Below are 17,326 nucleotides of genomic sequence, written 5' to 3'. Positions count from 1 at the left end.
ATTTTTAATTTTAAGCTCTGTAGGTAATTAGTGAAAAAAAACTAAGTGGTAGCGAGTAAAATAAATGTTTTTCTTTTTCTTCTCTCCTAAGATTATTCAAAATACCAAAATAAAAGATTTTATTGCAAAAAAAAGATTGAAGATTGCAATATTTGTTGCAATTATAGTGTATTATAATATCTAAGGAAATATATTATAATATATTATAATTATTTTATTGCTAAAAACAAAGAAAAAGAGAATAAAATTGAAAGGGAGTACTTGTATATATTTCTATTATTACTATTACTCCTATTATTCATCACTCTTCATATTTCCATTTCTATACTAAAATTTAGAATTATAATATAGTCGAGTCACTTATTTAATTAAATTGACTCATCATAATCTATAATTCTGTATTTTTATATAATAAATTAGCTTTATTTTTACTTTTAAGAGCGTATATTATATAATAAAAGAAAACATACAAAAACTGATTTTATTTCATAAATTTTAAATAAGAAAAAAAAAAAATTCGACGCAATAATTGCGCATTATATCGATTTAAAAAAAATAATATATTGTCTTCTTGTTAACATCATAAACTTAAATGTATATGCTGCAAAAGACAAACTTCAAAACACATTGATTCTTTAATAAAAACAAATTAATAATAATAACGAAAAAGAAATTATTTCATTCAATTTGCAAATCGTGTAAAAAGTCGAATGCACTTTCCTGAATTTATTTTTTTATTTTTAAAAAAAAATTTCTAGTTTCTTCGCTTTTAGAACAAGTCCTCGAGTTTTAATTAATGAAAAATAACAATCATTTATTTCTCCATTTTTGTTAATTTAAAATTTAAAACGAATTCTTGTAATTTTTAAAGAAAATGGTAATTAATATTTTCCTTTTTTTATTTATTTAAATGTATAAAATGCCTTTTTTTAAAAAAATTAATTTTCTCATTTTTTTAAATGAAAATTAAATAATTACAGAAAAATGTATTTAAAAAAATCACCATTCTTCCAAACTGTAATTCATTATCGCAATAATTAAGGAGACGGTATGGTAATTAATGTAAAAAAAATTTCAGTAAAAAGAATTTAAAGAAAAAAAAATTCTGTATATAAAAAAAAATAAAATTGAAAATTGACAACTGAGGAAAAAACTGTATAGCCTAATAATTTGGAAAAAAGAAGCAATCTAATTATTGAAACAAAAAATCTATAAATAAATAAATGTGATTAGAAAATGTTCCGAAAATGGTGTTTTTAAATTCTTGAATGTTAATTCCAGATAAGAATGTTTGTTAGCAATAATGACAACAATAGAATTATAAAAAAATGTATGTATGCTTTTTTCTTATTTTTCACGAAAGTGACTGTTGTAATAAATCTTAAAATAAAAGAAGAAAATGCTCTTAAACTATCAATTTGTATCGATATATTAATTAAATTCCATTATTTTCAAGAATTTTGATAAAATTCTTTTTAAAAAATCATTATTTTCAAAATTTTTAATAAAATTCCTTTAAAAAATTTAATTATTTTCAAAAATTCAAACAAAATTCTTCGAAACAATTCTATTATTTTTGAGTTGTAAAATCCTCCGCAAGAATTCAATTATTTTAATAAAATAAGAAAATTCTTCGCAAGAATTAAAATATTTTTATAAATAATAAAATTCTTCAAAGGAATTTAATTATTTTCATAAAAAAAATCAAATGTTTCGAAAGAATTCAATTACTTTTAAAAATATTATTTAAATTCAATTATTTTCAAGAGTTTTAATAAAAATTCAATTATTTTCACCAATTCTGATATAAAATTCTCTGAAACAATTCCATTATTTTTATAAATTGTGAAATTCTCGTCAACAATTCAATTATTTTTGTAAGTGACAAATTTCTTCCTAGAAATTCAATTATATTCAATTCAATTTTTTAAATAAAATTTTTAATAAAATTCCTTCAAAAAATCAATTATTTTCAAAATTTTCATTATTTCCAAGAAAATTGAAATAAATTCTTTGAAACAATTCAATTATATTTTAAAGAATTTTAATAAAAATCTTGACAAGAATTAAATTATTTTCAATACAATTTTAATACCATTTTCTCGAAAGAATTCAATTATTGAAAAAAAATTCAATTATTTTTATAAATTGTAAAATTCATGGCAAGAGCCCAATTATTTTTATAAATTGTAAAATTCATGGCAAGAATTCAATAATTTTTGTAAATAATAAAATTCTTTTGAGAAATTCAATTATTTTCAGATACAATTTTAATAAAATTTCTATAGGAAAAAAATTCAATTATATTCAAGATAATTTTAATAAAATTTCTCTAACGAATATTTTAATAACTTGAATAAAATTCTTCTAAAAATTCAATTATTTTCAAAATTTTCATTATTTCCAAGAAAATTGAAATAAATTCTTTGAAACAATTCAATTATATTTTAAAGAATTTTAATAAAAATCTTGATAAGAATTAAATTATTTTCAATACAATTTTAATACCATTTTCTCGAAAGAATTCAATTATTGAAAAAAATTTTGATAAAATTAATTTGATAAAAATTTGATCAAAAAATTGATAAAAACTTTTTTAAATAATTGAATTCCTGCGAAAAAATTTATTATTTCTGCAAATAATTGAATTTTTTGCAAAATTTTAAAAAAATAATTGAATTTTTAAGAAGAATTTTATTAAAATAATTGAATTCCTGTGAAAAATTTACTATTTATTGATAATTATTATTGAATTCTTTCGAAGAATTTTAAAAAAATGTTTAAAAATAGTTTAATTTTTCCTGATGGAATTCAATAAAAATTGCGTATTTAAAATAATTGAATTCCAGCGAAAATTCTATTATTTATGAAAGTAATTGAATTCTTTAATTTGAATTTTATTAAAAGTTTTTTAAATAATTGAACTTCTGTGAAAAATTAAATCATTTTTAAAAAAATTGAATTTTCTCGAAGAAATCATTAAAAAATGGAATTGAAAATAAGTGAAATCTTGATAAGAATTTTATTTATTTAAAAATAATTAGTTTTTTTTTACGAAGGTTTTTATTATTTATAAATTGACTAAAGAATTTTATAACAATTATTAAAAAAAATTGAATTCTTCATAAAATTAAATTCTATGACAAATTTTTAAGAAAAATAAAAATCCAAAAAGTGGCAGAATATTTTCTCTCGAAAAATATAGGAAAATAATTTTATTGAAGATTTAAATCAATTTTCTGGATATAGTTTATATAGTCGAAGTCTCCCCTTGAATTTTCAAAAAGGATAAAAATAAAGTACTATTAATTTTTAGGTTTTTTTCTTTTTTTTTAATAGAAAAATGTTATTATAAAAATTATCTTTTTACAGTTTCAAAATGACGAGACAATGGGAATCGTATTTCTTTTTACAACTTATTCATCAAAGACGAAATGAATGAATATTTTAAAAGAAAAAAAACAAATACTGTCAAGTGAATAATATTAATTTCGCGTTTTTTCTTTGTAAGAATTAAAATATTGAGAACATTGGGCTTAAAAGATATAATTCTAAAGTCAGGCTTTTCTTTAACTTTCCTCTTCGTCTTCGATCTTTGGTGCTAGGTAATACCGAATGTGGCCAATGTCGCCGATTTTGTATTCACAGACAAGGGGCACGTCGTTTGACAACGAGAGTTGAACCTGTGCACAGAGGGGCGTTGCTTTCACGAAATTATTGAGATACCTTGCTGAGAATGCTTGTTTCACTGGTTCCTGCATTTCTATCGTGACTGCTTCTTCCTCCTTGTCAGATTCGGCGGTCTGTGCCAATTTCACGTTTGCTGAAAGAGAAGAAAAAATTGTATTCAAATTTCTAATAACAGGGTTGCTACAAATATTTTCCCTGATTTAAAGACAAAATTTTTACTTTTTTCCTGACTTTTCCCTGATTTGAAAACAAAATTTTCACTTTTTTCCTAAGGAATATTCTGATTCACTCTAAAAATTATTATATACTCTAAAAAATTTTCTATTATATTTTTTTTAGAAATTTCTTCAAAAGTAAAATTATTCGAAACCATAAATAACTTCTTTTTTAAATAAATATTTAATCATTATTATTTTTCCATAGGAATTAAAATTCTTCAAAAGATTCAAATTCAAACCTTTTTGAAATTCAACAACTCACAAAAATTTAAATTTCCATAAAATCTTTCAAAAAAAATTTAATTATTTACAAAAAAAACCCAATAAAATCCTTTGCAAGAATTCAATTATTTTTACAAATAGTAAAATTTCTGATTAAAATTCAATTATTAAAAATTAATAAAATTAAATTAAATTAATCACAAGAATTGAATTATTTTTTATCAACAATAAAATTCTCCGCTAGAATTGACTTTAAAATCAAATTTTTAACAAAATTATCTTTAAAAAATTTAATTCTATATTAATAAATAATTGAATTATTCACAGGAATTCAATTATTTAAAAAAAATAATTAAAATTCATCACAAGAATTAAATTATTTTCATCATAAATAATATAATTTTTCGCCACAATTGAATTTTAATTGAAAAAATTCAATTCCTGCGAAAAATTTTATTATTCGTGATAAAAATAATTAATTTTTTGCGGTGAATTTTATTGAGATAATTTAAAAATAATTGAATCCCAAAGAAAAATGATATTTTTACTGTATTCAATTCCAGCAAATAATTCAATTAAAAAATAAAACAAAATAATTTAATTTCAGCAATTCAATTATTTATTAATGAAGAATTGAATTCTTGCAAACAAATTTAATTAAATTTCCTTAAATAATTGAATTATTTAAAGAAAATTTTTATAATTTAGAATTTCGTTATTTATCAAAATTTGAAATAATTAAATATAATTCAGAAAAATTCAGATTTTCAAAGATTTTAATTTGAAACTTTTTCATAATTTTATTATTTCTAAAAAAGTTACGCTATGTTTACAATATTCAATTCTTATCTAAAATTTTATTGAAAATTTTTGAAAATAATTGAATTTCTATGGTGAATATTGTTTTCTATTAGAAGTAATTGAATTTTGCAAAGAATTTTAATAAAATTTTTGATAATAATTTAATTTCGAAGAAGAATTTTATTATTTATAAAGATAATTGAAATTTTGACGAGAATTTTTCTTAAATTCTTGAAAATAATTGAATTTCTGGAAAGAATTTCGTTATTTATCAAAATAATTAAATTCTTTCGACGAATTTTATCAAATTTTTTGCATAAACCCTAAGTTCTTTAGAATTTCTAATTTTATTCATTAAAAATTGAAATCAGTAAATCATTCAGATTGAAATCAGTGAACGTAGAATATTTTTTAATCTTTTAATAATATCAATAATAATGATAATAATAAACTGAGTATTTTTTTATACCTGTTCCAATGTCGCCAGCAGCGCTAAATTTGATTCCCTCCTTAGAGCAGGCAATTGTTATCGATTCACCAAACATTTGTAAATCTCTCACGATTCTTGCGAATTCAGCGGATGGTAATTTTACTGTACACGAATATAAAGTCTCCTGTGAAAAAAAATCCAAATTAATTTAATTTATTGATTCACTTATTAATTTTAAATTATTGTTTACATTTAACATCAACTCACGGGAATTCCAAGGTGTTCCTGATCCATATTTATAAGTTTCATTTCATATTCGGCCAATTTCTCTTTATTCGGCGATTCGAAAATAACGTTTATTGACTCTGGATTGTCCCATGCCCTCAAGGTCACAGTGTCATCTGTACCAGCACACTTTAAAATTTTTGACATGCTAAAAAATAAATGTTTGCAAAATTATTATCTTCATCAAAATGTTAAACATTTTTATCAAAATTTACATAAATTGAAATAGAAAATATTGAAAAAATGTTAGTTTTTCTTCTTACCAAGTGATACTCATTCCCATTGATAAATTCCTATCGCATCGATATTTGTCAAAACCATCACTTCTCATATTTAATGATACAAGACAAACGTGGGCATTGTCCATCGCTTGTACTTGCATTCCCGAATCTGAACATTCGAATGTTGCTTCGGACAGAAGCTCCTTGACGGCTTCAATAACTTTCTTTAAAACAGAACTTTGAACTAAACGTGCCTCAAACATTTTTCTTGATTGCTTTTTCTTTTCTTGACTTTTATAAAGTATTCACTGTTATATTTCTATTGAGAAAATAAATTGTGGAGAGAGGGATTTTGACACTTGATTTTTTTCTTGATTATATGGGATTTTTCTTAGTTTTTAGAGTGTCAAACACAATTTTCTCGCGGTGTGTTTTAATAAAGGAAGCTACGAGTCGATTGATGTGAGAAATGTCTTCTAAATTGCACACGCTATAACACTAAATGCGCATTATAGGCGCCAAAATCTACCGCCTTTTTTGCCGCTGTCGCCATAGTCATAGATGTGATGGACTATAGATGGGAATTCAATGGATAAATGTGTCAAGTGCAGTGTGTACGGAGCCTTAAGAGACTTTTAAGGCGCTTGCACACTTTCAAATTTTTGCAATGAAATTTAGGGTGCATTCACACATTTGTCGGTACAAAAACATATAATAGAAGCACCTTAAGGTCACACCTTTCCACCCCTGTCGTTGGGCGCATTTCCATGAAACAACAAACACAAACACTTGTTCACATCCATGTACACATACACAAATTAAAAGTAACAAGGATACTTGTGGCATGAAATTGCACAAGATGATTGAACATTGTTTTTCTAAAAGTATATTTTTATTTTATTAATCTGGTGATAACATATTTTTCATTTTACATTTTTTTTCGTTTCAATCAATAAAAATGAATTCTCAACATTCTAAAAATGAACATTTAAATTGTTATTAAATTGTATATTTATAAAGAAAATCACGTCAAGTTGACCTATATTTTAATATATTAATTTTTTTTAATTGTCTTTGTTAATTTTCATTTCTTGTTTCTTTCTCTTACTTTTTTTTTTGGGAAATATATAATGACTGTGATAAGAAAATTGATAAATTCGGCGATAATAGTAGGAAGAAACGTAGAACATTATAATCAAGCAATGTATTCAGGTGAATATTAAAACGATCTATTGAATGTTTCTGAAATATAATTTATATAGAAGAATCATAATAATGTAAATATTAGAGAAATAAAAAGACGAAGGAAGTAATAATCGTGACCTTTTAGAAGAAACATTCTAAACATTTGGATGTCAATCTAATATACCTGACAATAATTGTCCCCTCTTTATTGTAAGAATGAGGAATTTTTATCGATACACTGGTGCTTGGTATATTAATTGTTTCGAATTAATTGATACAACAATTGAAATTAGTTGACTAGAAGAATTGAAAAAATTGGGTGAGTAACTTTTTGTCTTGTAAGTAAAGTAAAAAAAAGTAAAGTTGTAAGCAAATTAATTATTTTCAGTACAGTAATAAATAGTAGCAATTAATAAATTTTAGAATAATTATTAGTATAATATTTATAAAGAAATGTTTAGAAATATAATAAAATAATTATAATTAATATTATATTTACTAAAAAAGATAATTATTTTTCTTTTTTGACATCATCTTTCAAAAATCGGAAAAAATTTCGTTATAAATATTATAATGGAAGGAAAAACTATTTTCAAAATTAGTAGAATAATTTATTTTAATTTTTTCAATTATACGCAGAAAATTCCCTTTGTTTATTCTAATTATAAGCAGAAAATTCCTTTTGTTTATTTTTAGTGTAATGAAGAATTGAACGACATTTGAAAGAAAGGAAAACTTTTCTTTTTATTTTTCAAAGTAGTATTTAAGAAACGCACAAACAAACAAACAAGAAGAAAAAAATGCCTCACGTTACTAGAAAGTGGGAATTATTTCCTGGGAAAAATAGATTTTGCTGTGATGGGAGATTAATGATGGCTCCACAAACGGGAGTATTTTATGTGACTGTTTGTTTAATCGCCGGAACGAGTGGATTATTTTTTGCCTTCGAGTAAGTTTTTTTTAAAGAAAAGAACAAATTTTGATTTATAATTGAAAGAAGAAGTGGGAATTTTCTATTATTTTTTTTTGTTACAGTTGTCCATATCTTGCGGATAATATAACGCCAGCAATTCCAGTGATTGGTGGTTTTCTTTTTATATTCGTTATGTCCGCTTTATTTCGAACAAGTTTCAGTGATCCTGGCGTTATACCACGTGCAACGCCCGATGAAGCTGCCTACATAGAGCAACAAATTGGTGAATAGAAAATAGAAATTTTACCCTTTTTTGATAGTTTTTTTTTTACTTATTTTACATTTTCTTTATCTACTATTTTTATTAATATTATTATTTTATTATTACAATAAAAACGATACATTCGGACAACAATGTTACTTTTTTTTTAAAAGTCGAACGTTTCGAGTTAAATCATAAACTCCTCTTCAGAAACTACAAAAATATATAAAATACAATTATTAACAGAATTTGAATATAAAAAATAGAACAATTATTTCATTTTTTCAATTTAATTTCTCTTTTGTTTGGTTTGTAAGAAACTGATGTAAAATAAATGTTTTTTCCACAGAAGTGCCAAATAATGGCAATTCACCAACATACAGGCCTCCACCACGTACAAAGGAAATAATGGTTCGTGGACATCCTGTAAAACTTAAATATTGTTTTACGTGTAAAATATTTCGACCACCGAGAGCGTCACATTGCAGTTTATGTGACAATTGTGTCGGTTTGTATTTTTTCATTTCATTTCTACTTTATAAAATTTCAATTTTTGAATGAATTTAATTCCAAATTTTAAAGAACTTAGATTTTAAAAAAATTTTAATAATTCAAATTTTTTTGAATTATTTTGAATACAATTTTAATGAAATTTCTCGAAAAATGCAATTATTCTTAAAAATTTTATTGAAATTCGTCAGAAGAATTCATTTATTTAAAAATTTGTTGACAAAATTCTTTATGAGAATTCAATTTTGAGAAACATTCAATTATTCAATAAATTATTTATTTTTGTATTTAAATAATTGAATTCTCGTAGAATTTTCGTAGAAATTTCTCTCGTAGAATTTTTCTCGTAGAATTGAAAAGTTTTTAAACTAAAATCTTTGATAATCTGAATTTTTTTGGTTTTAAGTAAGAATTTTGTAGAATTAATTTTTTTTTATAAAGTTTAATTGAATTTTTCTTTGAAAATAGTTAAAATAATTAGATATTCGATGTATTTTTTGGTTTTGCTTTTGCTAATAAAGAATTGTAATTTTTTACAGAACGCTTCGACCACCATTGTCCCTGGGTAGGAAACTGCGTGGGAAGAAGAAACTATAGATATTTTTATGCCTTTATAGTGTCTTTAGCATTTTTATGCGTTTTTATTTTTGCCTGTGCAATAACACATCTCATAATGCGTAAGTTTTCCATTTTTGTATTAATTTATTTTGTTATATTACTTTAGTTTCTTTTTTCACTTTCATAAAAATTAATTGTTCTTTAGTTACAAGGAACGATAATCCGTTCCTGAATGCTGTGAAACAATCTCCAGGTAGTGTTGTCGTTGGTGTTGTTTGCTTTTTTTCCGTCTGGAGTATTCTCGGATTAGCTGGATTCCACACGTACCTCACGACAAGTAATCAAACGACAAATGAAGATGTGAGTTTTATTTTTATTAAACAAAGAGATTTTTAATTCTGAGAAATATCTCGATTATTATTAAATGATTGACACTAATGATATTAAAATTATTTTCTTTCAACAGATAAAAGGATCCTTTACCAGTAAACGGGGACAAGAAAGTTTCAATCCCTACAGTCAGGGGAATATTTGTGGCAATTGTTTTTTTGTATTATGTGGACCTGCTCCTCCAAGTCTTATTGGTAAAGTAACAAATTTTGTATTTTTTATTTGCTTTTTTTAAGAACGCGTGACATAAAATTGTAAAATTTATTTTCCAGATCGTCGAGGTATTGTCACGCCCGAATATAGAACACAACGTGAATGGCTCGACGGCGAGAGTGTTATAATAAATCCAGGAAAGACGTACGGAGCAGTTAAAATACAACCACAGGTAACAATTTTAATTTCTATTTTTTCCTACAGAATTATTTATTTATTGAAAAATTGAAAAAAATGTTATGCTTTTTTCAGCAACAGCAAAAAATGAACGGTGTCGGTAATATTTCAATAAACAATGAAGACTTCACTGGTTCAATGAATAATCTCTACCATGGACAACATTCACCACAACGAATTGAATCAATGAACGGTGAGTTGCCACTATTAAGAAATCCATGTGCCAAAGAATATGTAAATTTCCCATCGCATTATATTAACCCAAATAATGATATCTACACGTCAAATTATTGTTCATACAAAAATTCATTTATCAACCCACAACAACAACAACAACATCAAAGTGGTACACTGATTAAAAACAAAATACACCGTTCGGAAAAAATTTCAAATCTAGAAAGAAGATATTCGGAAAATTTCTATCGTGACAATAGAATTTCCCTGAGTGTTGATAATGATAGTAATAACGATATTATTTACAATCAAAATTTAGAATTTCCCTGTCATAAATGCAATGACAGTTCACACATTCCATCACCTTCGTCGTCATCCTCGTTTATGATAAACGATCGTAAAATACTACCAGAAAACTATCATCAACAAAATTCGCAAATTTCACTATTTAATTACAATGATTTTCGATGTATTCCAATTCATGATCATTCGTTAAATTATATCACGAGTAAGAGTCCCAACGGACGGAGTGTTAATATTGAACAAGTTCCCGGACAAGTTTCATTTGAATTAATTGTCAATAAAGCACCACAAATTACATTATCAGAATCATCATCATCTTCTCTTACGACACTCTCATCATCGTCATCCATGTCATTATTTGAGACTAAAAATAATTCCTATTCTGTTGATAATAATTTTCGACATAAATCGATTAAGGGGAACATTAGAACTTAAGTTTCTTAATTATTCTTATTAACAAGCCTTGGATTCGTATTCAAAAAAAAAATTTTTAGTTTTCTTCCAAATATTTTGAAAATATTTTAAACAAATATTTAGAATATATTTTGCAAATATTTTTATCTTCCTAAAAATTAAACTTTTTAAAGATAGATCTTTTTAAAAATAACTTAAATATAATTATTTAAATTCAATTATCTTCAAAAGAAGTAAATTAAAGAAAACTATTTTTTTTCAACTTATTCGAATTTTTGAGAAATAGTTTTAATAATTTTATAATTAAAATTGTTCTAAAAATTGATTATTTTTGTAGTAATTTTCGAAAAAATTTTTTCTAAATTTTCTTTCAATTATTCAATTATTCAATTTTCGAAAGATTTTTTACTAAAATTTAATTAAACGAAAATTTTTCGATTGGAAATTTTATTATCTTCAAACAATTAATTATTTTCATAAATTAATAAAAATTCCACAAGAATTCAATTATTTACAAATTTTCTATTAAATTTCTTCAATTTTAAAAGAATTCCTCTAAAAATGTAATTATTCATAAAAATTTTATTAAAATTCTCTAAAAGAATTCAATTATCTTGATAAATAAGTAAATAACAAAATTCTTTCGCTGAAATTCAATTATTTTGAGGAATTTTAATAAAATTATTTTGCAAAATTCAATTATTTTAACAAATAACAATATTCACATAAAGAATTCAATTATTTTTGAAAATTTTAATATAAATTCTTGAAACGAATTCAATTATTTTCACAAATCATAAAATTTTTCATTAAAATTCAATTATTTAAAATATTTCCATAAAATTTTTAAGAATTTAATTATTTATAAATTTTTTAATAAATTTCATCAATTTTAAAAGAATTCTTCGAAAAATGTAATTATTCTTAAAATTTTTTAATAAATTTCATCAATTTTAAAAGAATTCTTCGACAAATTTTTAATTTGAATTCTGTTGAAATTAGTTGTATTTTTTCGAATTATATTTAATTATTTCAAAAGTTTTTAAGCAATTCTTCGAGAGAATTCAATTATTTTGATAAATATTAAAATCTTCATAGAAATTCAATTCTTTTTAGGAATTTTGATAAAACTTTTTGCAATATTTAATTATTATTTTTAAATTATAACATTTTTTGCGGATTCAATTATTTTCATAAATAACAAAATTTTTTTTAGAAATTACATTATTTTCATAAATAATAAAAGTCTTTGCAGAATTTCAATTATTTTTCATAATAAATTCTTTATGAGAATTCAATTTGGAGAAACATTCAATTATTCAATAATTTATTTTTTTAATAATTTTGTAATTAAAATTCTTCTAAAACTTCTTCTAAATTATTTTAGTATTTTCAAAAAAAAAAACTTGAAATAAGTGACTACGAGAAGAATTTTTGGTTGAAAATTCTAATAATTGATTGAAAGAGTTTATAGTAGAAATTTTTAGTATTAATTAAATTTTAAAGAGTTTTAAAATAAAATTTTTGCAAAATTGAATTTTGGACAATTTTTATTTAAAAATTCTCAGAAACTCGATTATTTGAAAATATCGAATTAATTCTAATTTTATTTAAATTTTTTCAATATTTTAACGTTTGAAGGAATTTCATTTTAATTATTTGAAAATAAAAAAAGAAATTCAATCATTAATGTATTTTTATTGTCAAAAATAATTAAATTTAACGGAGAATTTTATTTAATTTTCTCGAGTAATTGAATTTTGGAAGAATTTCTTGCAGTTGTAATTTTTTAGAAATAATTAATTTTCAAAACATTCGAAATTGAAATTTTAATTCATTTGTGAAAAAAAGAATAATAAAATACAAATTTATTGAATTTTTCAAAGATTTAATTTAGAAATTTTTAAAATATTTGCAATTTATTGAATATAATAAATTGAAATTGGAAATTTTGGCAAATTTTATTGACAATTCTATTGAAAGAAATTTAATTTAGAAGCAGAATTTGAAAAATTTATTTTTTATTCGAAGAAAACGCGATTATAATTTTTTGAAATTGCAAAAAAAGGGAAAAACTTGCTTTGAAAATAATTGAATTTCACAATAATTTACAAATTCACGTAATTTTTACAAGAAGAAAAAGTTTTTAGAAAATTTTCTAGAAACGAAAAAGTGGGGGTAGTAAAAAATCAAAAAAATCGCGACAATCCTAAATAAAATAGACTTTTTCGATTTTCTTTTTCACTTTCCAATCTTTTTTCGCTCTTTTTTCGCAAAATTCAATCCAAGGCCTGTTACTAAAAAAATTGAACAAAAAAAAGAAAAATTGCCTAATTTTGTTCAAAAAAATGGAAAATTTTAATCGCTTCTAGAAATTAGAAGAAGAATATATATTTTATTATAGGTATATTTAAAAATAAAAAAAAAATCTCTTTTTCTCTCCGTAAAAATCTATATAAAAATGTTAATTGAAATAATTATTCACTTTCTCTTTTTTTTTCTTAATTAAACGCGTCAAAAAAAAAATAATAATCTTTTGGAATGAGTTCACACTCTGTGGGGTAAGTTTTTCTTTATGGAAATTATAATAATTATTACTATTGTATTGTAGACGATTAATTACTTATCAAAATATAATTGTTGTAAATAGCAAAAAAATTTCTTTTGCACCAGTAGCGGACTTTAATTTTACGATTATTGTCAAAGAATGGATCATCCTTATGATAATTATAATTATTATTAATTATTATTAATTATGAATATCATTAATGCTATTATTATTATTATTATTATTATTAATTTATTATTTTATTATTTTATTTTATTTTGTTATTTTTATTGTTTATATTTGATTGTCGACCGTAGTAAAATTAATTATTGTGGTAAAGAAAGACCTATATTATTATTATTAATTGTTATTATTCTTCTTCTTATTATTACTATTACTATTATAGTTGCTATAAAAATAAAATATTGTAATTTTCAGGTAGTACAACAAACAGCGTGAGTCACCTCGTGAGCCATGAGGCGCCATTGGCCTCGCTTAATATTGCGCCAATAGATATCGACGAAATTGCGCCATTACCGTCGACGACCGTGGGAATTCCAATTGGATTGGACGATGTATCATCGTCATCAATTCCGCATTTATCGTCGAATAATACAACTGCCAGCACTCCATTGTCGGCGTCCAAGCTCCGATTATTGCAGGACACAACAATGATTGAATCGGCATTAGATTTAGATTCGCTGGAGGACGTTGCCAGTCAAGCGGGTTTGATCAAATTAGGCGGTACTGTATAGCGCAATAAAAACCACTTTTGCCCCCCTAGTGCTCAAAAACCAGGGCTCGAACTAAATCCCGTAAAAAACCGCGAAAGTCCGTAATTTCATTCAAGAAGGATGAAAAATTTCTGAATTGTACGATACAATTTGGAGAATTTTAGAGAAATTACAAATGATTGATAAAATACCAGACAAACTATTAATTATTTTCATAAATAATAAAATTCTTTTTAGGAATTTCAATTATTTTCAATACAATTTTAATCGAATTCATAGAAAAAAATTTTCTTGAAAATTTTATTAAAATTCGTGAAAAGAATTCAGTTATTTAAAAATTTATAGATAAAATTCATGAGATTCAATTTTAAGAAACATGGAATTATTCAATAAATTATTTTTGTATTTAAATAATTGAATTCTAGTAGAATTTTCTCATAAACAATGATTTAAAAACAGATTTCATAGTTAAAATTTTATATTATAATTGAATATTAAAAGCAATAGAGCGTAAATTTTTTAGAAGATTTTAAAAACATTTTGTATAAAATTCTTCTCGAAAAAAAATCAATTATTGTCACAAATAATAAAATTCATTTGCAAAATTTCAATTACTTTCAGAAATTTTAAATTGGGAAGATTTTTTATTAAGATTTTCGAAAATATTTGAATTTCTGCAAAGATTTTGATTATTTAACAAAAATATTTAAATTCCTGCAAAAAAATTTATTAAAATTTCCGAAAGTAATAAATGAAGATCTGCAAAGAATTTCTGTTATTTCTAATTTATGCCAAGAATTATATTAAAATTTTTTTAAATAATTGAATTTCTGGGAATTTTCTACAAGAATTTAATTGTTTTTGACAATTTTAATAAAATTCTTCGCAAGAATTAATCTATTTACATAAATAATAAAACTCATCGGAAGATTTCAATTATTTTTAATACAATTTTAATCGAATTCCACTAAAAATGTAAATTAAAAAAATTTTTTATTAAAATTTGTCGAAAGAATTTCATTATTTAAAAATTTGTTGATAAAATTCTTTATGAGAATCAAATTTTTAGAAACGTTGAGTTATTAAATAAATTATTTATTTTTTATTTTTAAAGAATTGAATTCTCGTAGAATTTTCTAATAAAAATTAATTTAAAAATGGATTTCAGTTAAAATTTTAGATTTTGAAAAGGTTTCAGATTAAAATCTTTGAAAATTTGAATTTTTCATATTTTTAACTACCAATTCTGTGGAACTAATTTTTTTTTTGAGAAACTTTAATTGCGGATTTTATTTGAAATTATTAAAAGTTTTTATTTTCTAATATATATTTAATTGAAGAATTTACAAATAATTGAAATTTTGTAAAATTGAATTGTAAACAGAACTGAATTTAAAAATTCGTAAAGAACTTTTTCAAAAATTATTAAGAATAATGGATTTATAGAAAATATTTAGTGAAAAACACGGAAAAAAAATTCAATTTTGTAAAAGTTACAAATTGTTGCAAAAATTCAATTATTTTCAAAAACTTAAATAAAATTCTTTGCAAAATTTCAATTATTTTCAAAAGTATTTCGTAATTCAATGATTTTCAATATTTACTATTTTCATAAACAATAAAATTTCATTTAGGAACTCAATTATTTTCACGGCAGAATTTTAAATATTTTTAATACAGTTTTAAATAAATTCCTCGAAAAATGCAATTATTCTTAAAAATTTTACAATGATTAAATTATTTTCATAAATAACTTTTAATTCGTCGCAGGAAATCAATTATTTTTCAAAAATTTTTTAATAATTCTGGAAAAGAATTCAATTATCTTGATAAACAAACAAAATTATCCCCATTAAATCAATTATTTTAGGGAATTTTAATAAAATTCTTTTCCAAAATTCAATTATTTTTATAAGTATTAAAATCCATCACAAGAATTCAATTCTTTTAAAAAGTAATAAAATACTTTGCAGAAATTAAATTATTTAAAAAATTTTTTTAAAACTCTCATCAAGAATTAAATTATCTTTATAAATAGATAGCGAAATTCTTCTCAAGAATTAAATTATTGTCAAAAATGGTAATAAACTTCTTGTAAAAAATTTCAATTATTTAAACAACATTTAATAAAATTTTTTTGCATGAATTCAATTATTTTCATAAATTTTATATTTAAACTCTTCTCAGGAATTCAAGTATTTTTAAAAATTTTAATAAAATTCTTCAAAGAGTTTTCAATTATTTTCAAAAATTGTTATAAAAAATTTTTTAAAAAATAAATTTCAGTAAAATTTTAATTAAATTCCTTTAAAGAAATTATTGAATAAATTATTTATTTGCATTTTATTTGTATTGAATTCTCGTAGAATTTTCAGAAAAAAATTGTTTTAAAAATTAATTTCAGTTAAAATTTTAGATAATAATTGAATATTATTAACAATATAGCGTGAATTTTTAAAAATAATTGAATTTTGAAATTAATTATTTTGAAAAAATTGAATTGAATTTTCTTTATATATTATTTTAAGTTTTTATTTTCTAATATTTATTTAATTGCAGAATTGACGAATAATTGAAATTTCGTAAAATTGAATATTGTAAAGAAATGGATTTGAAAATTGTGAAAGAACTTTTTCGAAAATTATTAAAAATAATCGACTTTCACTGGTTCGAGCCCTGAAAAAGAATCATTTTCATTTTCATCATTATTATCGACCGCTTGAGAGAGAAAAATGTATCGTTTGGGTTGTACAATCTAATTGAATTTAACAGTATTAGCGCAACTCGACATTTTTGCATATTATTTTTCAATAGCAGTTTAATAGTAGTTTCCTTTTTTTTTAATAACCGAGAGAAAAAAACGTAGTTTAAGTACTAAACGTTGCGTACTAATCAGTAAAAAAAAGAGAGAGAGAATTACTAAATGTAAAATACAATTTTTAAGTGAGAGAGAAAGAGAGAATTATGCATTTTTAGACCGAGAAAAAACCAGAAGGCTGATAAATTCAAATGAGCCAATTTTTCCATAAATACGATTGAAATTTTTTTATATTTCTTTTTTATCTATTTTTTTCCAAA

General features: G+C 22.5%; 2 protein-coding genes across 3 annotated transcripts; one reads left to right on the top strand and one right to left on the bottom strand.

The window, feature by feature from the left end:
* Positions 1-3,309: 3,309 nt before the first annotated feature.
* LOC122504857 (proliferating cell nuclear antigen) lies at positions 3,310-6,384 on the bottom strand. The gene is made up of 4 exons (XM_043616154.1): positions 5,910-6,384; positions 5,629-5,794; positions 5,401-5,545; positions 3,310-3,823 (listed from the first exon to the last, which is right to left on the bottom strand). Exons 1-4 carry the CDS (start codon positions 6,128-6,130, stop codon positions 3,570-3,572), a joined length of 786 nt encoding a protein of 261 aa, XP_043472089.1. The 5' UTR covers positions 6,131-6,384; the 3' UTR covers positions 3,310-3,569.
* A 300-nt stretch (positions 6,385-6,684) lies between these two features.
* Positions 6,685-14,447, top strand: LOC122504856 (palmitoyltransferase ZDHHC18). 2 transcript variants are annotated; one of them, XM_043616153.1, is made up of 11 exons: positions 6,685-7,079; positions 7,198-7,371; positions 7,749-8,001; positions 8,088-8,248; positions 8,577-8,735; positions 9,277-9,414; positions 9,501-9,655; positions 9,762-9,879; positions 9,958-10,070; positions 10,151-10,268; positions 13,953-14,447. In XM_043616153.1, the coding sequence occupies exons 3-11, from the start codon at positions 7,853-7,855 to the stop codon at positions 14,267-14,269; spliced, it is 1,428 nt and encodes a 475-aa protein (XP_043472088.1). In that variant the 5' UTR covers positions 6,685-7,079; positions 7,198-7,371; positions 7,749-7,852; the 3' UTR covers positions 14,270-14,447. The 2 variants fall into 2 exon arrangements, with proteins under 2 accessions (XP_043472088.1, XP_043472086.1); XM_043616151.1 differs by having other exon boundaries at positions 6,685-7,371.
* The last annotated feature ends 2,879 nt before the right edge of the window (positions 14,448-17,326 follow it).

This window comes from Leptopilina heterotoma, unplaced genomic scaffold, assembly GCF_015476425.1.
Source record: "Leptopilina heterotoma isolate Lh14 unplaced genomic scaffold, ASM1547642v1 Lhet_325, whole genome shotgun sequence".
Taxonomy (NCBI): Eukaryota; Metazoa; Arthropoda; class Insecta; order Hymenoptera; family Figitidae; genus Leptopilina; species Leptopilina heterotoma.
The sequence above is the reverse complement of the archived record's forward strand: the minus strand, read 5'-3'. Positions and strand labels throughout refer to the sequence as shown.